The following is a 27,182-nucleotide window of genomic DNA, read 5'->3' as shown; positions in this document are numbered from 1 at the left end:
CCATTACTGTTTGCCACCCAAAATGGTTTTCCGATTGCGTCATATTTGAGCAAGAAGATGCTCATTGTTTGATGTCCTCCCATGAGTAATTCAGAATCCCTGAGTGCTCGTGAATGATACCTTTCAATGTGTAAAATACCAATGTGCAAAATTTCACTATCCTATGACTTTTGTTTGTGACTTGCTTGACTATTGTCTCACAAAGCCTTGGACAAAAAGTTAAATTAAATTTTTCCAAGTTTAGAAATTAGGCTAATTAATTTTATTTTTTCCTCTAACCTATTGTCTCTCTTTTTGGCCTTCGTGTGTCATTTTTCAGCCTCATTTGGTCTGTTGATTTTCTATAACGTTTCATCTGTCATCTTGTTGTGTGTCTTGCAATGTCCTATTGCCTGCTGTGTGGTCATGACTCGTGTCTGGTTGCAATCAAACAACTGGATGTGTTTGTGCCCCTCATCGCCATCCAATCCTTGTCTGCCAGTTGTACATGGTTCCCATCCAATTCACATTTGGAGTGATTGTTTTATGCTTCTTGTATGGCTTATGTTAGTTTGTGTCAATGTTATCAAAACTGAACCAATCATCGAACTAGAAAACCTTGTGGACCGGGAACCAGACCGAAACCGGGAAAAATCCGGTTTACCAAAAACACATAAAATATTCATATTTTAAAGAAAAAACAGATATACTCATGTGCATCCATATGATTCCAAACCATTTATACACATATGCAAAAGTTCTCATTTATATAGCAAGTAATAGTGCATATAACCAAAATAGCACTTAGTGCAAAACCTCGATGAACCAAAAATGTTATAAACATCAAGAAGGAGGTTCTAAAAGGCCTTTATAGTCCAAAATAACATGATAGATCATATTATTATACTACAACCTACAATACTACAAGCTACAACTACAACAAATCAATGATCAAATCATCAATCATCATCAGAATCATCATCTGATCCCTGATCATCCTCCTCATCCTCATTTGAAGAATGAGTAGCATCCAAGTTTGCAATGAGATTATGGCTTGATTCCCCTAGCCTTGAAGCTGCCACTTGTGCTTTTGATCTATCTGCCTCTGCATCTTGTGGAGGTGGGTCCAAGTCCAACCAAGAAAGGTCTTCATTGTCAAATGTTGGCGCTTGACTCTCCACAACCCATTCTGATTTTGGATCAAAGTCACCCAAGACAATGTTGCTTGATTCAAGGGTTTTATTCAACAATTGGTTGTGCCTCAACCTAAGGTTGTACTGAACAAAAACCATGTCATTTAACCGCTTTTGCTCCAAACGATTCCTCTTCTTAGTGTGTATACGCTCAAACACACTCTCCAACAACTCTCTAAGACTCCAATCAACTCTTCAAATCTGCAAAAAATCTCCCTTAGAACAACCTTACAAAAAACTCTCTGAATTCTCCTCACCGAACTCAGCTCAAGAATTGCAAGAGACTCGAATGAATAGTGTGAATGAAATAGAGGGGGTGGGGGTGTTTAAATAACTTTGGGGGGGGAGTGGGGGAGGTAGAGTAGCATGGCTGGGCGGTTGCGGACCTTGTGAACTGGTGGAACCGATCTCCGAACTGGTTCGGTACTGAATTGGTCTTTTCTGGTTCGGACCGGTTTTGCCCCCAAACTGGTCGGACCGACCGGTTTCGTCGAAACCGGTTCAGTTCTGATAACACTGGTTTGTGTAGCATCTTATTGGTGTTCTAGTCTCATATGATGCTAAGAGGCTAAGGAACATTACATCTCGAAAACCCAGAAAATGTATCGCGAGATAAGCTTGAGAAACACCTTAATTAAATTAATTTTCCATAATTAAATTATTCCCAAGTCTAACTTAGGAAAAGTGGTAAATTAAAGTTAATTAATTAAGGATGTTCGAGATTGCTCTAGAGGCTTCTATTGATGAAGTCTAATTGATCTTAGCTGTCGATGGAGATTAAATCGTGGTCATTGAAGACTCAACAAGAGATTATAAGAGTAGGTCGAAGGGCTTGGAGATAGTATTAGAGAGATCACCGTTATTGACTTGAGAGGTAGATCAAGCTTCCTAGTTTGCAGTCTTCAGCAAGGGCGTAGTTCGAGCCAGAGGGAGAGCATCGGAAAGAGGGAGCAACAGATAATTTGGGAGCAGGATTCCAGAGAGTTTCCCAGTAATTTTCCAATGCCGAAGTGGCAGGAAAAGAGGGCCGAATTCATCTGCAGGAAGGTTGTACCAGTTGGTACAAATTCTCAAGTGCATAAATCTGGGCAATAGATCGTTTTCCAATTGTCATGAATCAGTTCTAGAAGGAAGAACAAGTTTGTCTAGTCTGAGTGCAGGATCACCAAAGGGGTGCAAGATCAGTTAGCTGGAGATCCAGTTAGCCAATGTGCATTTCCTGCAACCAGTGATCAGAGCAGAAGGGAGTGTGAATTATTGGAGGAGGCCGAGTTGGGTTTTGCAGTGGAAGCAATGAGTTTCCGGGTTGATCTCTGCCAATTGGGGTAGTGGAGAAAATTTTCCAGAGATTTGCCACTGTTTGGCAAGCAGATCGTTGTACTCTCTAATTTTTCTGAAGAATAACAAAATAAACCTTCATTTGCTGCACCGGTTTTCTCTTTGGAGTTTTCCAGGGACATTTAGTCCAAAAATATTGGTGTCAATTTTATTGTGTGTGTGCATCTATTTCTCAGTTCTTATTTTATTTCTGCAGCATACTTTAATTGGTGAAGAATTGCGGTGTGGTTTATTTGATATTTGTTGTAATAATAATTATAGAAGACAAATAAACTGTTAAGTTCGGAGAATAATACTCAGTTACTGCAGTTCAAGGAATTTTCACAGCTTATGACCTGGTTTGTAAGCCCACTGTTAAAAATAAGCTGCGTTCGTCGTTGCTGTCCACGCCATTACATTAAACAAAAGAATTTAATACTACAATTTCGTGAAGGTTATAATTACGGAAACTTCTAAAATGTTTAATCCCCTATTGTTGTATTTATTACAATTTACAACCTCCCATCAATTTGGTATTCTTCTGTGAGCCATAATTTTTTGGTTACAATCTCCTGTCCATGTGCCCATAGTGCCTTTGCTATTCATTGTGACTTCATAGATGCAGTAAAACTGGCCTTCGATACTCTTAGATACCAATGAACCTTGACTGTAATACCATATAAGATTATCCACATACAAAATGTATGTTCATTTTGCCACGCACATACACACAGAATCACAGTATCCCATATGAAAATGAGCTGCATACTTCACAAGTCTTAAGAGAGATGAACCGTGATGATGACCAACATAACGTAACAAAATAACTTGTGTTTAAATCGCTTCATTAACCCTTATGTTAACTAATCATTAAGTATTACTAACTCAAAATTACTAAGCTATATACGTAGAAGTACATTATGAATATGACCATTACAATGCATACATTATAGCATCACCAACGAGAATGACATTGCATTTCCTAATATCAGGACGCTTCTCTTCTTCTTGAAGTTCATCGGAGATTTTTTGTTCAAGAGAATCATGTTATTAATATTAGGATTTTTAACTAAGTCGTACTTTGTACCCAGTTCCAAGGGATTATTATTATTATTATTTTATTTTATTTTATTGAATTGTTAGTGCATGATGAATCTCGTCAAACTTGGCGAGCTTATAAGCCGGGTCTCTATGCCTGTCTGGGGTTGAACGTAGGTCATTTGGTGAGGTTGTAGATATTCTAAGTACAAATTAACAATATGAAAGACCAATAATCTTCTTTAATGATTATAATTGAATGTTTTCTGCAAAGAATCAGATGGAATTCCATCGGGTTGATCTTTGTCTATTCTTGATAAGTGCAATTTCACATTCAATTACATGTTAAATATTTCATTATGTTTGGAAGCTTTTTGTTCAAGAGAATTGTGTTATTAATATTAGGATTTGAAGCTAAGTTGTACTTTGTGTCCAGTTCCAAGGGATTAGTATTGTTATTTTATTTTATTGAATTGTTAGTGCATGATTAATCTCGTCAATCTTGGCCAGCTTATAACCCAGGTCTCTTTGCCTGTCTGGACTCTAGGGTTGAACCTATATGTCATTTGGTGAGGTTGTTGATGTTCTAAGCTCAAAATAACAAAAATGAAAGACCGATAATCTTCCTTAATGATTTTAATCGAATGTTTTCTGCAAAGAATCAGATGGAATTCCATAGGGTCGATCTTTGTCTATTCTTGATAAGTGCAATTTCACTTTCATTTACATGTTAAATATTTCATTATGTTTGAAAATAGGTCCAATTTATTTATTTTGTGACCTTGCAACCTTGGCAAAGTGATTTGTTATATAGTCTTCGCAACAAAATAGGCATTCGGTATGCCAGTGTTTCATTTTTAAGCTTTAAGTGTACTCCTTTGTATAGATATCAACTTTATTTCTTTTGGCGATAATACACTACTTATTAATGAGTTTTGTGCTACGTGTCCTTTATAGTATAGATAAACAAAATCATATCATAGGCTAGTAAGGTGTTCAATTATTAATCTGTTAATGAAATGCTCTGAAATTTTGGAAATATACCTACTCTGAATTTTTGCCACAAGTGATCTGAGTGTGGTAGACAAGTTTCTAGCAGAGAGAGAAAAACAGTGCATGATATGCAATTCGAATGAGGACACTGGCCTTGTGTCTTTGGACTTCAACAGAATACCCTGCATGAATATCTTAGTCAATTAGTAAGATAACACAAGTTTATAGATTCTCACTCTAGACCCAGTAGAGGGAGGTGTAAAAGAGCTAACGCTGTTGTTTATCAATACTTATTCTTAACAACTACAAAATCTTTAATTTATTCGCTTATAAAATTGGATGCTACAAGAAATATTTGGTTTGGGGACCACCTTTACATGTAGTAGGAAAAATCTGTGATTTTTATTTTTTGATATCTATTATCTATTTGTAATTTGTAGAAGCTGAACGTTTTCATAATGTAAGAGTGGTTGTTTTCTTCATTTATTTATGCTGAATACTGGATAAGGCATTTTAATTTGTCTATGTCCGCTTTTTTGGTTAATAATTATGACAAAATAAAAAATCACGCCAGATTTCGCGTTGTAATTAACCTTGGAAATTATCATAAATATTTAGTGTTATTGAAGGTAGTTTGATCTTCAAAATGTCAATTTTTGATACAGCCAGTATTAGAATTGACTTTCTATTTATCATCCAGCAACTGCTCGGGCTGTTGGACACTTGTCAAAAAGTACTGAGGTGATGAAGCTCGTGAATGGCCTCATGAAGGCTCCAGAAGTGGCTGCCACAATGCAAGAATTCACCACAGAGATGACCAAGGTTTTTAACTATCTCCATTCACTAAACATGATATTTACCTTATCCCATTGCCGTGTTATCTGGTAAATTTCATAATTGATATGGAGACAATTTACTATGGATTAACATTGCAATCTTTGACTTTATTCTTTGTATGATTTTGCAGGCAGGAGTCATTGAGGAGGTGGTGAATGATTCCCTGGATTCTGCACTTGACTCTGAGGATATTGAAGAAGAAACTGAAGAGGAAGTTGACAAAGTATTAACTGAAATTGCTGGGGAGACAGCGGCACAGCTACCTGCAGCCGCAAGAAGAGAGAAGATTAAGCAACCTGCTCAGAAGGAAAAACAGAAGGAAGAGGTAGATCATTTTCATCTTTAATTTTTCTATCTGAAGCTATAAGCATCTTTGAGTCAATGTGACCTTCACATTTATTATTATTACAAGAATGGATAAGAACATTTATTGGTTACAGGAACAACCTGTTGCTGAGGGCGTTGATGATGAACAAGAACTGGAAGAGATAAGGGCACGACTTGCAAATGTTCGAGGATAAATAAAGACCATTTTTATGTGGAAACAGAAAAAAGGTTATGCCCGTGTTTAAATATCTTGTAACTGTTTGTAGTATATCCCACGCATCTACAGTTTGCAACATTATGGTATGCACAGATATCCATTTTACTGGCTGATGAAAAAGCCACTAAGCAGAACAAGATAACATAGAAGAGCCGTTGGGTTACTATTGTCCATAAGTCCAATTTAATATGCCAGCAATTAGCATTCCCTTCTGATGTTCAGGATATTGTTGGATCACAGTATAATCACTCGCTTTATCTTCTTGCTTCATGATATTGTTGGATATAAGTCATGTATTGTATAACCACCCACTTTATCTTTTCATTAAGACATCCACGAGCAACACCATTTATCGATTTAATTTGTATGTTAGCTTCCAAATGACATGCATTTAAAATGCTAATCCAACTGTGTTATCAGAGGAAACATCAACGACTACATGTTAAAAATTTGATGGATCAATATCTGTAGGTATTTGGAATAGCAACATTTTAGGATTAATTATTACGCTTAATATTATGGGCTTGGACCCCTTTAAATGGATATCTGAGTATTTGAACACATTCAGCAATGATTTCTTCTGATATCTCAGTATTTGAAAAAAATCATTCAGAGCAGCTTATATACGCTGTGTTATGTGAACTGTGGTCTGCACAAACTAACTAAAATGCCATTTAACTGCATTTTTTGTTGTTGTTAATTTTTTGTGTGTAGGTTTTGGTGTTATTTTGGGGGATAATAAATCTTTTCATGTAATGATTATGAGCTAGTGCTGGTTGTAAAATATGCAAATTAGATGCACAAATAAGGAAGGTGATGATTAAATTTTTGCATGTAACGACTAAGCTAGTGCTGATTGTGAAATATGCAAATTAGAATCACAAATAAGGATGGCGGTGTATAAGATTGTGAATCATGTGAAATCCATATCAAGTTAGTTTTTCCGAAACGAGGAAAACATTGTCATCAATGTATTTGATAATTACAATGTACATCAAAATAGTTTTTAATGAAATAATGAAAGCAGGCACAATTGATGGGTGGGAAATAATTAATTAGGCACTTCATGATTTTGTTTCGTGATGAAGTAAAAAAAATGTGGCTATTCGTGAGCATGAGTTTGTTTTGTGATGAAGTCATTTAAATGGGCTAAATTGTTTCCTATCTAATTATGTTTTTATAGGAAATAGTAGTAGTTAAAGGGACATATGTATTTGAGACCATATACATATAGATGTCATCCTTTGATTTAATTATAATATATTTTTTATTTTAACAAAACAAGCAAAGGATTTCTATTGCTTCAAATTGGCCATGGTAATGTAGCTATTACAGCATAGACATTATTCGAAATTTGGGGCCTAGTGCAAATACATATTTTTACATTGTTTTTTTGAAGTCTCCATTAACCCAAAATTTTGAAGTTTTTTGTTAACTTTTTTATTGTATGCATATAAAAACATGCAAAATTAAACAACATTTATAAAAGAACATACTTAAAAGCTAATGGGATGAACCATCTTCTCTCTTGGTTTCTTCCTGTTGACTTCCTATTGAGGAGACTCAATGACATTGAGATATGTTAGCATTTGCGCTGATGTAGGCTGCTCATGATTAGAGAAGCATGGTTCAATTGGTTATCCCAAACTTTTTGTTTTTCTTTCAGTGCAATTAAAAGGGAAAGAGCCACTGTTCAAAATGTTCCTTACAAACAACCACCAATTCCTGTAAGCGCCTTTTTCTGTTCTGCCAATTCGGTGGTATAACAAACTGGGATCCATCACAAATCACACGAGTCTCCACTTTTAGAAATGATGGCCCTCATTTGTAAAATAATGTCGAGCATGTTGGACCACAACCAACCTCGTACAAGCATTCACCTAGACTGCCATTGCCTCCGCTGTTCTTCAATTCGACATCATGTGAGCATACATCCTTCGCACGTCAACCAAAGCACTTTTTCTCGTTATGTTTGTGTACGCAGTTGGGAGCAAGAGGCCTCTTGGCTAATTTTCCTTAGTTCAAAAGTTTTTCCTTTGCATGCAACAGAGGGGAGAGGCTGCCATTTGACACTATCCAATTTGGGGACCATTCCCTCTTATAATATTTTCGTTATTCATGGGATAATATATATTATATTGGTGTTTTCCTTCTTCATTCTATGAGGGATAAACCAACTCCCTCATTGGCTAACGAATCAACTAGGTGATTATGTTGCCCGAAAATGTGATATGTTTCATGTTTTTCAAATCTTGATAGAATCCACCATACTTATTTGATAAGTGATAATAGCCTTCAGGTGTATGTCTTTTGGAGATTATTACTTCATTTAACTCTGAATGACTATTTGAGTCTCCCAAAATAGTTAGGCTTTCTATCCCTTGCTCTTTTGCTAACATCAATTCTTGATATAAAGCATAAGCTTCTTCCTAATTGTTTGATCTCTGCTTGAGTCTCTAGGAGAAGGTTAATTTTATGTTTTCATTAGGGCACAAGATAACCCCTCATGCTCCTATGACCCTTTAATTGTTTTATATTTAATGATGTTTTTTAATAGTATTCTTTTCAAAGGAAGATGAAATGGTAGAAAAAATAATGTAGGGCACTATGATTATCATATAAATTTAGTATCTTTTATATGAGCTATATTTATTTAGTAGTGTTGGTGGTCATATAACACAATATGACTAATTCAAATTTGTTGAAAGCTTGCTTTGCATGTGTGTTTTTGAAAAATTTAAATGCATATAGTGATGTTTTTAGATCAATATGACTGTGAAACAATAACAAATACAATAAGTTCAATTGCAAAAATGAATCAAAGTTAGGGTTAATGTTTGTAGCTTAGGTAGGTACTTTTGTACAAGTCTCAAGTGTTTGGATGTGGAAGTCACCTAATTACTTTTTAACCTAAGCCATAATTTTAATTATTAAAGTAATTTTTTTTTGTGAGAAAAAAAGTGAGTTTATTCTATGAAATGTAAATGTTAGTTGCATTAGTGAATTAGATAAATGTTAACTATTGATCTCAAATGAAGTTGAGATTTAATTTCAATCGTCAATTGCTTGGGAGATTAATATTATAGATTTAGTCACAACTCATATAAAATGAAGGTTGGGCTAAGGAAGAAGACATATTATTGAGCACAAGACACAATGAGATAAGTGAGGATATAAGTGCTTGGGTGAGTACATTATTCGAAGTGTGCAACAACCAAAATAAGACAACAACAATGTGTGGCAGTGAGGGAAATCATCCAAGTGTAGAGGTCGTGGCTATACAAGGGTAGATTGAGTTGGTTGAGGCATAGATGGGGTTGTGCAATAGGCCAAGGTGTAGATTTTATTAGCAATGTGGTCATATAATAGGTTGGAGAGGTCATATAGGTTGTACGAGTCACATCAACAAGCAACAAGTGGTTTGTGGGTGATTTTGAAAGCTTTGGGAGGGCCATACAACTTGTACAAGTGCCCAATTTATTCGTAGAATTTTGTTGTAGCTAAATTGTTTCTAAGTTGACTATATTCCTGGTAAGGGAGCCCTTGTATGTCTGCAAATTTATTAAATGAAAGATAAATTTTGAAGGACAAATATTTTTTGTGAAAATTGGTTGTTTTGTCTCCTTTGTTTTATTTATTTATTTGCAAGTTAAAATCCTAGTGGTACTTTTTATTTAGTAAAGATGAAATTTAAATTTGAAAATCAACAAAAGAATTTACTAAATAATTATTCATTTATTGATATTAAAAAAATTAACATGGTATTAAAACATCTCTAAACATGAGAGGTTGATTTCTTAATTTGTAAAGCTGAAAGACACATGGAAATTTATTTGTTCAGATCTAGAAATGGCAACAACTAATCTTAGGTTTGAAGGTAGGTTGGATGGCATTTCAAATTGCCTATCCTAGAAGGCAAGGGTTACCTTACTATTGAAAGAGAATGGACCTTTCAGAGATTGTTAATAAAGAGATTCAACCACCAACATATCCAATATTGTTTGTAGCCTATGAAATGGATCACTATGAACACTGTAAAGGATCACTTGATCCCTCAATTGGCAGGAAAAAAACCAACTAGGGGAATGTTCAAGGCTCTAGTGGATTTATTCTAGAGCAATAATGTGAACTGAAAGATGATTTTAACGAACAAGTTAAGATCCATCTAGATGTCAAGATTGGACAATATCACTATCTACTTCATGAAGATCACCTAGATACTTGATCAATTTACAACCATTAGGGAGAAAGTGGAGGACACAAAATTAGTGAGTGTGGCACTGAATGGGTTCACCATGTTAGAATTTTGGGTAGCTCGAAAGGTATTTCTGAGAGAAGGATACACACTAAAAGTAGTTGGTAGGGCAGTTTACCCAAAGTTAGGGTTTTGGACCTAAAACAATGGGTTTGGTACCCAAAGAAATTAATAGTTTATTCTAATGGCTCTAAAGGCTAAAACCCTAAGATCTAGAGGTTTCCTAAGTGACTCAACAAAAAAATATAAAGAGAGGCCAAAGGGAGAGGCCTAAACACATAAGAGAGATGTGACTTATCCTGTGCAAGGTGTGCCCTAATGGAGGGTCAAGTTTTGCTTATGGAGGCCAAGATTACCCTTAAGAGAAGACCACAACTAGTTCTATGAGGCTGAGTCAAAGTTCAACTTAGGAGCATGAGAGTTGAGCCCTGAGAGGGCTGAAGATTAGGTCAAGTTTGGTTTAGGGCTTGATCAAGGCCAATGAAGAAGATCGTGCCATGCTGTTGTAGCCTTTTAAGGAGGCCAAATGCCTCAACTAGTGTGAATAGAAATGCTGAGGAGGGATGAGGGAAAATTAGAGGGTTTCCATGAATGGAATTGTGCTAAATCATAACAACTCATCTTGTGAGAGTATAAGCCAAGAGGGAAGCCACATATCTAAAGTGGAAAAGTATCGGCCCCAAAGAAGGAGGCTGAAGTTACTCCTCCAAAATCTGATCTCTTGGAAGGTGCAAAAGAGGCTAATGTTAAGGGTTCTTGAGGTTGTCGAGTTCTGTCTAAGGTTGTGGACGAGGAGAAATAGGGCGGTTGGTTTAGATCTGTCTTATGTGAGGGCCGAAGCCCTATACTTATGTGGAGGCAGGCCAAAAGGCCTCAAATGACTGGAAGAGGGCCAAAAAGACCTTATATGACAAGATAGAGAAGGGTTGAAGTTGTTTGAAGCTAGGCCGCAGGGAAGAAAGAGGGCTAGGAGGCCTCTTGTTAGGATATTCCGACACATAGGATATAGTTAAGTTCAACTTGGTCTAGTATAGAGTTAGGTTAGAGTTAGGTAAAGTGTGTTTCTTTACCGTTGTACATTTTGTAACTTACAATCCGACGGTCACGATATGTAGTGATCCGACGGTTCACTCTCACCTCGGTATTACCGACACTTGATCCGTGGCTTGACACCCGATTGGTCCATGAGTTCTATTTAAAGCGCATGGAGGGTCATTGTTCGGGTAATCCGTGCATGAGAGAAGCTTATGTAAATTTTCATTCTTTGATTAATAAATTGTCTGTACCCACGTTGGGACAGGCCGTGGACTGTTTCCCTCCTTGCACTCTGAGGGTTTTAACCACGTCAAAAATACTGGTGTATTGATTTGAGATCTGGTTGTGAGCGGTGTCCTCTTGGTATTCTTTCTGAGGAACTTACCCTGTAAATTCCTACATGGTATCGGAGCTATTTGAGGTCCGCGTCCGTTGGTGATCCAAATCTGAAGCCGGTAGAACTGCATGCGGCTGTCGTTTCCTAGATCTGCTGTTTCTGACTGCTTTCGGGCCGAGAGGACTGCTCTGTTGCGTTCGGAGCATCTGTTTCAGTGAGGAACCCCTTTCGTTTCACGCGAAAAGGTTTCCGGTAGCCCTAGCTGCGTCATTTTTCAGATCGGGAGGTATACAGTGTTTTTTTTTGCAGTTTACTGTCATTTTCTCTCTGCTTATTTCGGTTTCGGTTTATTTAGCCTTTTTTTTCCGGATCTATACCTTTCATTTCTGCGTATGCTCTTTGCCCTGCGACTCTGTGCGATCTGGGCAAATCAGAAACAGAAAGAAAGGATTTTTCTCATGCGTATGCTCTTTTCCCTGCACCTTAGTGTGATCTCGGAAAATCAGAAACATTGAGAAAAATATTTAGTTTTTCGGCTAAAAGCTAACTTTGAGATTTTTTTTAAATTTCTAGTTCTTTGGCTAAAGCTAACTTCGAGCCGTAAGGTTCGTTTTTCTTTGGATATTCGTGTTGGGTTTTGTGTTTTGTGTTTTGTAGGGGAAAAGAGTCTTCCCAAGGCAAGCACGCAAATCGAGGCCCCCCCTCTCTCTCTCTCTCTCTCTCTCTCTCTCTCTCTCTCAAATATTTTGTATAGATCAATTGGTTCAAAGACCTTTTAAGAGAGTAGAGGTCTTGGGTTCAAGTCTCCATTTTGTGGGGGCGGATTTTTTCATTCCCGCACATTCGCGCACTTTGCCGGCATCGTCAACAATTTTTTTTCAAAAAGCCATAACTTCTTCATCCGGAAGCCTTTTTCAGAGCCGTTTTTTTTAAAACCGCCTATTTTTTCGAGATCTATCCATTGGACCACTTACTTTCAGCATCTTCAGCTTCAGTTGTTTTTCAAAAAATGGAAAGTCCATGCCAAGTCATTCTTGACAGCACTAACTACTTCCAATGGGTAGCCTACATGGGAGATTTACTTAGAAGTAAAGGTCTCTTCAGAATAGCCACAGACCAAGAGAAGAAACCCAAAGATGAAGACAAGGCCGAAAAATGGGAAAATCGACAAGATCAAGCACGTGGTTTGATAGGAATGTCTGTTTCTCCTGATCTTAGATTCCACATTGCAGAAATTGAAACTCCTCATGAAGCATTAGAAAAACTTGCTAAAGTTTTTGGGATTAAAAATGAAATTAGAGCCCATCAACTTGAAATGAGTTGCTTACTTTGGATCCTAATAATTTTTCTTGCATTGAAGATTTCTTGTCCAAATTCAAGACCCTTAGATATCTCTTGGAAGGTGTTAAAGTTAAGAAAGAAGATGGTAACCTTATTTATTCCATCCTTACTAAGTTGGGACCAGCCTACTCTGTATTTGTTTCCACTTTCCATTCTACCAGGGAAGCTTTCATTTGTCAAGGCAAAGACTACAAGCCCCCTTCCTTTGACTCCTTTTGTGATTCCTTAATAAGAGAACAAGAAAAACTCTTACACCTTGGTCTTCTTAATCTTGGAAACTCTTCCTCGAAAGCGTTAGCCGCCCAGCAGCAACCAAATTCAAAGAATCCTAAGAAGTCTTATCCTCAAAGGAATGGTCCTAAACCAACTCAGCCTCAAGATGAAAGATCATTTCAGCAATATGACAAGACCAATAAAAACAAATGGAAGAAGACTGACAGACATTGTAACTTTTGTAATCGAGATGGCCACTTAGAATCTAAATGCTTTAAGAAGATGGAAGCCTTGGAAGCCGCAATGAAGAAACATAACATCCATCTGGAGCCCACTTCAACTTCAACTTCCGGAACGGCATTTTCTGCATGTCATCGTCAATCATCTCAGTCTGGTTATGCATTAAATGTATCTTCTTCTTCTTCTCATTCTCATGAGTGGCTCATTGATTCTGGAGCCTCTTGTCACATGGCCAAAAACCAAGCCATGTTTTCTTCTTTAAATGATTGTAACACCAAAAATATATATGTTGGTGATGATAGATCTCTTAATGTTGTAGGGACTGGAACTGTTCATCTAGACAATGGTCAGTTCAATGATGTATTATGTGTTCCAAACTTATCCTGCAACCTTCTATCTGTCTATCAGATAACTCATTCAGGTGAAGGTAAAATTGTTGAATTTTCACCTCATGATGTTGTAATCAAGGATCTAAAAGATCCTAAACAGATTCTAGCTACTGGTCTTGCTGATGATTCCAAAAGGTTGTATAAGTTTCACAACTTTGGGTCATCCCATCTTCCCTCAGTATTTGTTGCTCATAATGATGAAGTGAGCAAACTTTGGCATGAGCGGTATGGTCACTTAAACTATCGCTCCCTTCAGCATCTATGTAAAGAAAACATGGTGACAGGTCTTCCTATGGTATCTTGCAAAGATGGTGTTTGTTCCGGATGTGTACTCGGAAAACATCATCGGGACAGTTTTGACAAACGTGCCTCTTGGCACGCCTCAGCCCCTTTACAGCTTGTGCACAGTGATTTATGTGGTCCTCTTCCTGTTGCTTCATTCTCTGGCTGCAAGTACTTCTTAACTTTCATTGATGATTTCTCCAGACGCACTTGGGTATACTTCTTAAAACTCAAGAGCGAAGTATTTACCACCTTTTTGGCCTTCAAAGCATTCGTTGAAAAACAATCTGGACATCAAATTCTTAAGCTAAGAACTGATAATGGTGGAGAATATGTTAAAAATGCATTCATCAACTTTTGCACCGAAAATGGAATTCAAATGCAACATACTGTTCCATACACTCCACAACAAAATGGTGTAGCTGAAAGGAAAAATCGCACCTTAAAGGAAATGGCTAATTGTATGCTGCAATCTAAAGGACTCAGTCTTAGTTTTTGGGCCGAAGCAATTAATTGTGCAAATTATATAATCAATCGCACTCCTACTAAGGTTCTAGAGAATATCACTCCAGAAGAAGCTTGGAGTTCCATTAAACCAGATGTAAGTCACTTTCGTGTGTTTGGAAGTGAAGCATGGGCCCATATTCCAGATGAAAAGCATAAAGCCTTAGAACCTAAGAGTGAGAAATGTACTTTTGTTGGATATTCTGAAGATGTAAAAGGCTATAGACTTATTCCATTTAAGTCCAAAAATGTTATCATTAGAAGAGATGTAAAATTTGATGAAAATAAATCGGCCTGCGAGCCTAGTCCGGCGGATGTGCCACCTCTTCCTATCTCTTCTATCTTTGAAAACATTTCTTCTTCTGATGATGAAAGCGAGGATGATAATCCTTCCCCACCTTCTCAGGATCCTCAACTTCCAAGATGGGTCCGTGCTACTCGGGATGCAGCAGGTGATCTTGCCGGTGATCCTACAGATCAGCGACGTACACGTTCTCAGTTTGAAAGAGCCTCTTCTTTACTGGCTCAAGCTCCAGTAAATCATGATCCTGACACTTTTGCAGAAGCTTCAGGCCATCCACATTGGGAAACAGCTATGAATGAAGAATATCATTCATTGATGACAAATGATACATGGGATCTTGTTCCTCTACCAAAGGGACGCAAACTTGTTAGATGCAAATGGGTTTACAGAACCAAGTATGGACCAGATGGGAAAGTTGATAAACATAAAGCTCGTCTAGTTGCTAAGGGCTTTTCACAGGTTGAAGGCATTGACTACACTGAAACCTTCTCTCCAGTTGCCAAAATGAACTCTATCCGCCTTGTTCTTTCCCTTGCTGCCTCTTTAAAATGGGAAGTCCATCAAATGGATGTTAAATCTGCCTTCTTGCATGGTGACTTGCAGGAAGAAATCTATATGGAACAACCCATTGGCTTCATACAAACAGACTCCAGCCTCGTTTGTCGACTTAAGAAATCCCTTTATGGCCTCAAGCAAGCTCCTCGAGCTTGGTATGCCAAAATGGATAGCTTTCTTTTAGAATCTGGCTTTTCTAGGTGTCATTCTGACAATACTGTCTACACCAAGAAAGTGGGCAACTCTCATCATCCTTGTTCTTTATGTTGATGATCTTATTCTTACTGGTAGTGATCCCAACCTTATAAACCATGTGAAGTCCAGCCTTAAAAAGAAATTTGAAATGACAGACTTAGGACACTTACACTATTTTCTCGGTCTTCAAGTCTTGCAATCCCAAGAGGGTATTTTTCTTTCCCAGTCCAAGTATGCTTGTGATATTCTTCGTCATTTTCACATGGAAGACTGTAAGCCAGCCACTTCTCCCTTTCAGTCTGGAGTCAAACTTTCAGTCTCTTGTACTTCTCCTGAAGTTGATGCTACCTTATACCGTCAACTTGTCGGAAAACTCTTGTATTTAACCCATACTCGTCCTGATCTTTCCTTTGCTGTTGGCCTTGTTGCTCGTTTTATGCAAAACCCCCGTGAAAGTCATTGGAAAGCAGCTAAAAGAATACTTCGTTATGTTCGAGGTACAATACAGCTTGGGATTCATTACAGTGCCAAAGCAGCTCCTCTGTTAGTTGGTTTCACTGATTCTGATTGGGCTGGTGACCTTGATGATCGGAAGTCTACTGCCGGTTATGTCTTCACTCTTGGTTCAGGACCTATTACATGGGCTTGTAAGAAACAGGCTGCCATTTCTCTTTCATCAGCAGAAGCAGAGTATCGTGGTGCCGTGGAAGCTAGTAAGGAAGCCTTGTGGCTTTGTCAGATCCTATCAGAGTTTGGCTTTGAGCAGCAGCATCCAACCACACTTTGGTGTGATAATCAAAGTGCCATTCAGCTATGCAAAGATCCAGTCCAGCATTAGCGCAGCAAACACATTGAACTACACATGCACTTCATCAGAAAGCTCATTCATGACCATGTTCTTGAAGTGCAATATTGTCCAACAGATGATCAGGTTGCAGACATCTTCACAAAGGCTCTCACAGAGGCGAAGTTCACTAAACTTCGATATATGCTTGGAGTTCAGGAAGTTGTCACTAAGGGGGGATAGGCTCTAGTGCCTCCTTCCTTCTCCTATTGTGTCATATTTGTAAATCCTTCAATCCTATCCCAAGTTGTTCTTAAGGGGGGATGTTAGGATATTCCGACACATAGGATATAGTTAAGTTCAACTTGGTCTAGTATAGAGTTAGGTTAGAGTTAGGTAAAGTGTGTTTCTTTACCGTTGTACATTTTGTAACTTACAATCCGACGGTCACGATATGTAGTGATCCGACGGTTCACTCTCACCTCGGTATTACCGACACTTGATCCGTGGCTTGACACCCGATTGGTCCATGAGTTCTATTTAAAGCGCATGGAGGGTCATTGTTCGGGTAATCCGTGCATGAGAGAAGCTTATGTAAATTTTCATTCTTTGATTAATAAATTGTCTGTACCCACGTTGGGACAGGCCGTGGACTGTTTCCCTCCTTGCACTCTGAGGGTTTTAACCACGTCAAAAATACTGGTGTATTGATTTGAGATCTGGTTGTGAGCGGTGTCCTCTTGGTATTCTTTCTGAGGAACTTACCCTGTAAATTCCTACACCTCTGGGACTTAGAGAAGAGCGCTGAGGCACTATAGGCCTAAGAAGAGGCTAGTGTAGGGCTGTAAGGGCTATTGTTCTGAAGAATTTGAGTTGGTGAGTGTGTTATCTGATGTCTATTCAAGAAAGGAGCCTTGAACAAGGGTAGAAGGCTAATGTGCAGTGAGTTTGAAGGACAAAATTTACTGTGTAGATGAAGTATTTTAGAGTTGATATATGTAGAGATTTGAAGGACCGCATTCTCTGTGATATTTTTGGCAAAGGACAACCAACTACATCTAGGAAAATAGGAAAGAAAGGGCTGCAAGAAAGGGATTGCTACAAGAAGTATGTCAAGATTTTGTTCTCTGATGTGATGGGCAAATTGAGGATCTAATGGGTTTGACCTCAAGCCCTAATATTTTGTATACTATGTATATTAGTTGTACTAGTGATAAAAGGGCCACAATCCCTAGTACGGGAGCCCATGATTCTTTTACTGACTGATTAATAAATAATTGAGCTTTGGGCTTAAAATATCTGGTACTTTATTGATTTCATTGCTATAGATTTCTATTGTGCAAAGTATTGTTTGTTGGGGTTCCTAGTTTGTTTATGTGCTTTGTTTTCTGGACAAATCCCTTCTGTGGACAAAAGCAATCTCCATAGTTTCAGTGGTTTAACCTAGAAACAACCAAACAAACTACACTATCTTTCCCTAGAGATATTTGAAATATAAGAAGAAGACCTACCTGATGTTTAGTGCAAGCTTTCTTCTTCTCTTCACCTGCTCACTCCAACTCCAACTTTAACTCCCGAAAGTAGAACCTGCAAATTAGCCAAGACAAGCAAAGAGATCGAGATATACAACATAATATATTCAAATAACTCTAAATAAGAGATCAAGGAACCTTATTCTACACATGTATAATCAAAGACATGATGTATGGGAAAAACAATGCATTTTGTATTAATGATAACAAAGAGATTACAACCCTTGTTGAGGCCTTGATGTTGCAAATCTCTCCCAACCTTCTCGTCCTTTCTTTGCCACAATGATAAAGCCTTCAATCTCACAAATGCATAAGGATGGATTATGGACCTCCAAACTCAAACTAACAACATAAGGGAAGAATCAGAGTCTCCAAAAGCCAACCCAGACTCTATAATAGGTACTGCTTTTATAGGGAAAATGAGGAAGTTTTAGATCCACCATACTAGGGCTAGATCCACTTTGAAAGGAGGTAAGTTCCATGAGATAAGGGATAAAGCCTCATTAGTAGGAATTCAAGATCATATTCAAAACAGAAAATGGATGAATCAACTCCTGAAGCTTCTAGAGAAGGAAGCTTCAAAATTCTATTTTATTTTTCCTCATTTCCAGGTGTCATTGCACTTTTAGTAAAGGAAACCTGCATTGAGTAGGGAAAGTGGCATGTATGCAGTGTGCGCCATCGCATGTTGTCACTAAGCTAAGTGCGATGGAATCTTAAATTAGGGTTTTGAGCCAATGTAATATAGGATTCTTATAACTTTTGGGAACATTTTTGCTTTTGGCTTTGTAGGGGATTGATGCAAAGTGTAACGAATGGCGAGAGATCCGGGTTTGGGGCCTTTTGACTAAGTGTGACAAAATGGTCTGTAACATGCATGGTTAGCCATAGACTAGATCTAGGGCCCATGAAAAATCAACATGGTATCAGAGCCACTTTGAAGGTAGTTGGATCAGAGCGTGCATAAGAACCAACTTAAGAGGGAGCTGTGAAACTAATAAACTTGGAGCAGGTGGTTCAACAAAGAAGTTGCCTTGGCATGGGCAAGATAACTTTGTGTGGATGGTAGGTTGATCGTGAGATTATATCTTTGTTGGGTTGCAGAGTTTCACATTTGGTAGAGTAGCTATGTGCACATGAGCTATTTGACACAGGAAGATGAGGACTCATGCAGAGTTGAGTTGGGGCAGTTTAGAATGGATTAGACCCAATGTTTCACTGCAACTCAGAATTGACTTTGCAAGAAGAACACAAGATCAATAACAACACTTTCTAGGAGGGAAAGCAGAGCGAGCCAGTGAAGGTTGTGTAGACTCAAAGGGAGTCTAGCTTCAAAGGGAGACTACGAAGGATTTTCATCTACCCTATGGAAGTGTGAATATTCTTGTTCTAACAAGATAGAGGAGTTTTCATCCCATGCAAGGACAATCATGGACCATGTAAGAACTTCATGGTGGTGTAAGGAAAAGTCATGCTATGTGCGAGGATAGTCATGCACCATGCAAGTCAAATCTTGATCAAGTAGGAAAGAAGATGTGGCACATGCGAGGACAAATATGGCTACACAAGGAAAGTCATGACTCATGCAAGGACGACCATGGGTATGCAAGGAAAGTCATGGAGTTGGAAGTGTGAAGGAAATACTTTCCTCACTAAGAGGGAGTGTTAGAATTTTGGGTAGCTCAAAAGGTATTTCTGAGAGAAGGATACCCACCAAAAGTAGTTGGTTGGGAAATTTACCCAAAGTTGGGGTTTTGGACCAATAGCAGTGGGCCTGGGATCTAAAAAATTAATAGTTTATTCTAATGGGTTGAGAAGCTAAAACCATAAGATATATAGGTTTCCTAAGTGACCCAAAATAAAAATATAAAGAGAGGCCAAAGGGAGAGGCCTAGACACATAAGAGAGATGTGAATTCTCTTGTGCAAGGTGTGACCTAGTGGAGGGACGATTTCTGCTTTTGGAGGTCGAGATTAACCTTGAGAGAAGACCGCAACTAGTTCTATGAGGTCGAGTCAAAGATCAACTAAAGGAACATGAGAGCCAAGTCCTTGGAGGGTTGAAGATCACGCTAATTTTGGTTTAGGCCCTGATCAAGGCCAATGAAGAAGATCATGCCATGCTGTTGTAACCTCCGAAGGAGGTCGAATGCCTCAGCCTGTGTGAACATAAATGTTGAAGAGGCCCAAGGGAAAATTAGAGGGTTTCCATGAATGGTAACAATGCTAAATCATAACAACTCATCTTGTGAGAGCATAAGCCAAGAGGGAAGTTACAGATCTGAAGTGGAAGGGCATCTGCCCTAGAGAAGAAGGCCAAAGTTACTCCTCCAAAGTATAATTTGCTAAAAGGTGCAAAAGAGGTTGATGTTAAGGGTTTTTGAGTTTGCTGAGTTCTGTTTGAGGTCCTGGATGAGGAAAAACATGGCCGCTAGTTCATATCTGTCTTGTGTGATGGCTGAAGCCCTAGACTTCTGTGGAGGTAGGTCGAAAGGCCTCAGGTGACTAGAAGTGTTGAAAAGGCTTCAACTGACAATACAAAGAAGGGCCATAGTTGTTTGAAGCTAGGCCATAGGAAGGAAAGAGGACAAAGAGGCCTTTGGGACCTGTAGAAGAGGGCCAAGGCACTACAGGCCTAAGAATAGGCCAATGTAGCGCTACAAGGGTTATTGTTATGAAGAATTTGAGTTGTTGAGTGTGTTATCTAAAGTCTGTTCAAGAAAGGAGTCTTGAACAACATGGGGAAAGGGATAATATGCAATGAGTTTGAAGGACAAAATTTATTGTGTGTAGCTGAAGTATTTTAGAGCTGATATATATAGAGATTTGAAGGATCACATTCTCTATGAGCAGTCGGGTATGCATAGACATTAAAGAAGCAATTTCTCTACGAGATTTGTGGCAAAGGACAACCAACTACATCTAGAACAAGAGGATAGAAAGGACTACAAGCGAGGGACTGCTACAACAAGTCAAGAGTTTGTTCTTTGATGTGATGGGAAAATTGAGGATTTAATGAATATGACCTCAAGCCCTAATTTTTTATATACTATGTATACTAGTTGTACTAGTGATTTGAAGGGCCATGATCCCTAGTATGGGAGCTCCATGATTATTTTATTGATGGATTGATAAAAAAATCGAGCTTTGGGCTCAAAAGATCTATGTAGTTTTTTTATTTTACTATTGCAGATTTTCGTTGTGCAAAGTATTGTGTATTGGGATTCCTAGTGTGTTTATGTGCTTGGTTAGGCATACACCAGATCTAGGGCCCATGAAAAATCAACACACCAAGTCATGGGGACCATTTTTTAAGGGGATTTGTGCTTGGGAGCACCTTCCCAACTAGGAATTTTTGATAATTACATCTAGGAAGAGGCTTGAGAGGAATCTAAGCAAAGAGGTGGAGAAGAGAACCTTGTTTGGGCCAGTTAGGGCAAGAATGGCAAAGAAAAGGGTTATGGAAAAAAGGGTAAGGGTGAGGAGTCAACATCACAAATCTGCAAGAAGAAATACTTGAGTTAAATCAAGTGCTTCATTTGCCACAATAATGGGTATTATGCATCACAATGTCCAAAGATGAAGAAAGGGAAATGGAAGTCACATCAGATAGTAGCATCAATAGAGGTACAAATTGATGAGTTTGTAGTCAAGTCGAGAGTTGGTCTCTTGTTTATCTACCAACACCACTACCAGGAGTACTTGGTATTTGGACAATGGTATACCATGCCACATGACAACAACACGAGAGCTCTTCAATAATTTCATAGAGAAAGACTCAAATTGACATGTGGAGCTTGGAAAAAATGCCCGTTATGTAGTGAGGGGTGTTTGAACTATCATGTTCCAACTCAAGTCTGAAGTTTTATTGGAGGCTAAGGAGGTGCTATATGTGCCACGGTTACGAAAGAACTCTCTCAGTGTAAACAATGGAGGACATTGGATTTGTAGTGATCTTTTAGAAGGTACGAGTAATCATATGTCCAGAGCAAGCTAGTCTTGACACAAGGGTCATTGGGATTAGAGAGGGAAGTGTTTATAGGTTATAGGTGAAGCCAATATAGGCCTTGGTACACAATAGTGAAAACTTGCATGAGTTTTGGCACAAGAGGATGTGACATTTGCATTATAGGGCGTTGATGGTTCCAAGGGAGATTGTCATTGGTCTTTTAGAGTTCAACATTAAGCAATGCATATGCAGAGTGTGTGCGCATGGAAAGAATGCCAAGGCTTCGTTTCCAAGTAGCAAGAGTATGTTCAAGGTGATCTTGGATCTTGTTCATTCAGATGCATGGACCGATGTCAATGGTATCACTGCAAGGGTCACTACATTATGTCACATTCATAGATGACTATTCCAAGAAACCCTGGATCTTCTTCATGAAGATGAAGGATGATGTCTTTTGTTGATTTCGAGAGTTAAAAAGCCTAGGTGGAGAACCAAATAGAGAGGAGGAAGAGTACACCTCCAATAACTTCAACTATTTCTGCAAGAGGCAGGGATCAAGAGGGAGATGATGTTCTTGTACAATCCTTAGCAAGATGGGGTCGCTGAGAGAAAAAGCCGATCCATCATAGGAGTTTCCAAGGCAATGATTCATGACTAGGATTTGCCTATATTTCATTGGTCCAAGGCATGCATTATGACAATTTATGTTCAGAATAGAAGCCCTCACATGACCTTGGAGGATAAGACTTTTGAGGAAGCATTCACAGGGGTGAAGCAAGAGAGACGACACTTTTGCATCTTTGGTTGTTTGATGTACATCTATGTTCTTATGGACAAGAAGATGAAGCTACAACCCACAGGAGAGAAGGGCATATTTGTGGGGTATAGTGAGACTTCAAAGGCATATAGGAATTTCATTCCAAAGAGGGTTAGTAGGGATATGAAGATCAAGCAACTCGCATCAAGAAAGTCCCATGAGCCACTTCTAGTAATAGGCTAGAAGAAATACCTAGCATCTAGGAATTCTCATGAACAAATTCTAGTGACCGACGATGAAGAGCAAGAGGCTCCGAAGAATGAAACGATCATCAGCGACTTTCAATTTAGGGAGTCACATCAAGTGAGGAGGAGGAGTTAGCAACACCTCTTACCATTTTGTCAGAAGACCTCGATGGTTTAAGCAGGCATTGAGGGATGCTTAAGAGCTTGTGGGGGCTCTTTGGAGCACATTCAGAGTGAGTAGACCTCCAAGGAAGTTCCGAAACTACGTGGCACTTATAAGCATTCTTGATTTTGAACCTTCCAGATTCGAGGAGACATTAGAGCGACAGGTTTGGAGGGATGACATGATGGACGAGTATAATTCCAGTTAATTTGTTAATTTCCTCATCGGGAGGATGCAAGCTTCCCAGGGATGTTCGATTCTGATTATTTCCTTTCGTTCAATGGCGAGGCTGCTACTAATTTGCAAGAGGCAACTAGAAAAGGTTTCGCCTCACCGCCGGAACAATTCAGAGTTGTGTGGAGGGGAATGGAATGGGAGTTTTCGGCCATTCATTAATGTAGTGTCATTACTTGCGATGGAAGGAGTAATTGAGTTGAGGGTACTTTCATGAGGGTGAAATTCGCGTAGAATATGGAGACTGGAGAGAGTGTGGCCATGAAATTTCTCGAGAAAGGTACCACACTTAGGAATAGAATGGTGGACTAGGTAATTCTTTCTACTCTCTATTTTTTCAGGACAAAATGATTGACCAAATTTTATTTGCTGTACAGTTCTCAACAATTGGTTCTTTGCATTCATTTATATATTTGTGCGGTTGATAGTTTGCATATTCTTTTGGAAATGCCGCTTAACTTATAGCTGTTCTTTGGTTCTTTGAATCCATTTTGTATAGTTGTTCAGTTGATAGTTTGCACTTTTTTGAGAAGTGTTGCTTATAGCAACTTACAGCTATTCTTCTGTTCTTAGAATCCATTTTTTATGTTTGTTCGGTTGGTAGTTTGCATTTTTCCTTGGAAATGCTGCTTATAATAACTAGTTGTTCTTCGGTTAAGCTGTTGAACGATTGGGGGGATTTTGTTGCAATCAAAATCATCCAGAATTTGCACCAAGCCTCATCTTCATCCGCTTGGTTGGGGGTTGTTTGATCCTGCTTCTCTGCATTTTTGAGTCCATGGGTGTGAGCTCCAGCTCTAAGCACCACACCCATTGTTTGAATAACCTCAAAATTTTCCAATATTGGTTGGGTTATATTTCATATATGACTATATTTCTGGATATTTGCATTTCGGAAACACATATACGAACAAGAAAAGTGGGCAGGGTTCCAAATTAACTCTGGCATACTGGGCCATGTGAAAGCAGTGTGTTTGAAAGGAGTAAGTTCCACTCGAAAATTTGCTATGTTAAACTATGGTTGGGATTCCATCCATGGAGGATACAACTAACATTCGGTAAAAGTTTACTTCTCTTTTAGATATGCTTTCAGAATTGATAATCAGATGAAGAAGTGAGGGAAGGAATCTGTCGGTAAAGCTACGTGCAATCATGTTTATAGGAATCTTGCCAAGCATGTGGGAATTTTAATGAATATAAAGCTAACTCCCAGTCAACCTTTTATTTTTCCAATCCCCCTATAGTACTTGCGCTGTAATTATACGCAACTCCAATAATAAAGGCCATGTATCTTCCAAAGCCTTCACTTTCTTAATTAGCATAGCTTTGATTCTTTAAACATACACTAAAAAAGCCTCTTCCCACTGCAATTATACCTCCTGCGTTGTGTTGCCATATCAGCTCGCAATCAATTGGATAAAGATTCCACAGGTTGTTAATACACCTCTTGAAAACAAGTTCTCAGAGGGACGTTGCAAGAGGCCTTGCATCCTTCCAGCATGTCTGTCAAATTCTGGACTTAATCCCGTAAAGTTTGCGCTTATTTGATCAAAATGTTCAAACCCTAGCCTCTTCATCCGCATTTGGCATTTAAATTAATGGAGATGGAAAATAGCTCCACGGTTCGATGAATTATTGTATTTTAGTGCCGTGAATTTTATAGCATAGTACTATGACGAGAAAATGCTCATACTCAAAGTGGTAAGGCCACTCCATGGGTTTATCTTGCTCATACTCAAAGTGGTAAGGCCACTCCATGGGTTTATCTTGCTCATACTCAAAGTGGTAAGGCCGCTCCAGGGTTTATCTGGTTCAATAGAGTTCAATAGAGAGGCTCACTCTACAGCGTCATTAAAGTTTGAAATTTTGCTCATATGAGATAAATAAAAAATTTAAAAATTAAATAATTATACAAAATTTTTAAATAATGTAAGCTCAATTTTTTTTTACGCTAATAAATTGGATTCCTCTCTACTCTTGTTGAAATTTTGCTCATATTAGATAAATAAAAAATTTAAAAATTATATAATTATACAAAATATTTAAATAATGTAACCTCATAAAAATTTTTGCACACTAATAAATTGGATTCCTCTCTTCTCATGTTAGATCCATATTTAAGATGGATCTATGCTAGTTATATTCATGAGAAAATATAATATTTCATTTTTTCCTTTACACATTATCAAAAATTCAAATTTTCATGAAAATTTTGTCACACCCAATTTTGTCAAGATTAACCTACTAGTGAAAAAGATATTTATAATTATAGAAATCAAATTGTTTTGTAATGTAATGTCCCTTCATAATAAATAATAATAATAATAATAAATAGTAACTAATATAATATAATATTAAAATACAAGAAAATAAATAATAAATAATAAATAGTAATAGTAAATAAATAATAAATAATAATAAAATAATAAGTAACAATACTAAAGCTCTAAATAAATATAAATAGAAATAAAACAAGAAAGCAGTAAAAATCAGTAAAGCTATTAAAAAGTAAAAACAAAAGAATAAAACAAGAAAGCAATAAAGTTGCTTGTTGATACACAGAGTGTGTGCATGTGGTTCCCCTTCCAATGTTTCCTCTATTTAGTAGATGGTGAGGAAGATGTGAGCATTCCATCATCCATTCTTTGGAAGAATAGTGTTAGGAGACAAAGGATACCCTGGCAGTGGTACATTGATTGAGGGTTCGGGGGTGGCCAGTTGTATCAATATTTTGTGCAATTGAGCCTATGGTTGGGTGGAGAGTCGTCCCTAAGACTTTGTTGTAGTTAGCAGAATCCAATTAGTGTTCAACTAGCGTTCCACATGTAAGTTGTCTCTCCTCGCATTTCTTTTGAAATTTAATGTTAACTAGTTGATTATAAATCGATTGATTAATCTAGTTAATTACGTATTGTTATTTTGGGGCTGTTACACGTAATTCACTAACACTAATGCATCTCTTGGATTCTAACAAAGTTTGAAGTGGGCTACCCATATTTTTTTTTTAGAGTTGAGCTGACCGCTTGTCTGAGGGAGTTTTTTCCTCACATACTGCCAACATCTTTACATTGAAGGTGCTCCTTTTTAAAACTGTTCAAGGCCAACTTTCATCTACCATTTTGTTTTGCAAACAATTGTTATTACTTGGAAATAATGAAGAATGTGGTTCTAAGTGGTTTAGATTTTGTTTTTATTTAGGTGTTGGATCTTATTTTTTAGGAGTCTGTTTGATCTCTCTAACGAAAATGTAATCACATAAATATGTGTAATCTTGTTTGATTAATTAATGAATGTATAGCAGCGCTCCTTGGCAGTCTCTAGGTGCAACTCGTCTCACTTGTGAGTTGTGCGGTTCATTTTTAAATTTCGTCTTCCATATTTTTTAATTTGGTATCGGAGCACAAGGCTCGTCTTGGGTTTGTGATAAGGATTGGTGAAGTTGCGGATCATCCTTGGAGAATATGTTTGTGAGAGTGAGAAGACCCTTTCCAATAGTGAGCGAGAGTGTGTAGGCCAGTGTTGAAGGAGGGCTAGAGTTGAAGGCAAGACATATTAGTTTGGTGCATTGGATTGTGCGCATTCTGTGAAGCGTTTGTAGAAGAGCCGAGAGCGGACCTACGCACCCTCGGTCAATGATACAATGCGTAAATTTGGAAGTCTGCGCAACCTATATTAAGGAAAAGTGAGCAAATTTGCACAACCTCTATTAAAGAAAAGTGAATTTGTGTAACTTCTATTAAAGAAAAGTGAGTAGATATGTGCAACCTCTATTAAGGAAAAGTGAGTAGATCTGTGTAGCCTCTATTAGGGAAAAGTGCACAGATCCCTATTAACTTAAGAAATTTTGCTCCTATGCTTGTGTCTGTGGTAAGATTGCGCAGATACATTTGTGCGGAATTTAAAGATTGGTTAAGCTTCAATTGTTTTTGTTTGAAGTTGCTGAGCCTCCCTCTAAATTTAATTTGAGT

The 27,182-nt window shown here is 38.0% G+C and overlaps 1 protein-coding gene across 1 annotated transcript in view; it reads left to right on the top strand.

Moving 5' to 3' along the window:
* The window catches only part of LOC149190153 (vacuolar protein sorting-associated protein 24 homolog 1-like), an 83,234-nt gene extending 77,065 nt beyond the window's left edge, over positions 1 to 6,169 (top strand). The window contains exons 4-6 of the mRNA XM_089412048.1: positions 5,221 to 5,342; positions 5,488 to 5,682; positions 5,798 to 6,169. Coding sequence (XP_089268174.1) covers positions 5,221 to 5,342; positions 5,488 to 5,682; positions 5,798 to 5,878 — 398 coding nt within the window. The 3' untranslated portion in view covers positions 5,879 to 6,169. The remainder of the gene's footprint in view (positions 1 to 5,220; positions 5,343 to 5,487; positions 5,683 to 5,797) is intronic.
* The last annotated feature ends 21,013 nt before the right edge of the window (positions 6,170 to 27,182 follow it).

The sequence above is a fragment of the Pinus tabuliformis genome, chromosome 3_1 (genome assembly GCF_031772625.1).
Source record: "Pinus tabuliformis cultivar Carrire ecotype Pingquan chromosome 3_1, CPIR1, whole genome shotgun sequence".
Classification (NCBI taxonomy): Eukaryota; Viridiplantae; Streptophyta; class Pinopsida; order Pinales; family Pinaceae; genus Pinus; species Pinus tabuliformis.
This window is presented reverse-complemented; position numbering and strand designations above follow the sequence as displayed.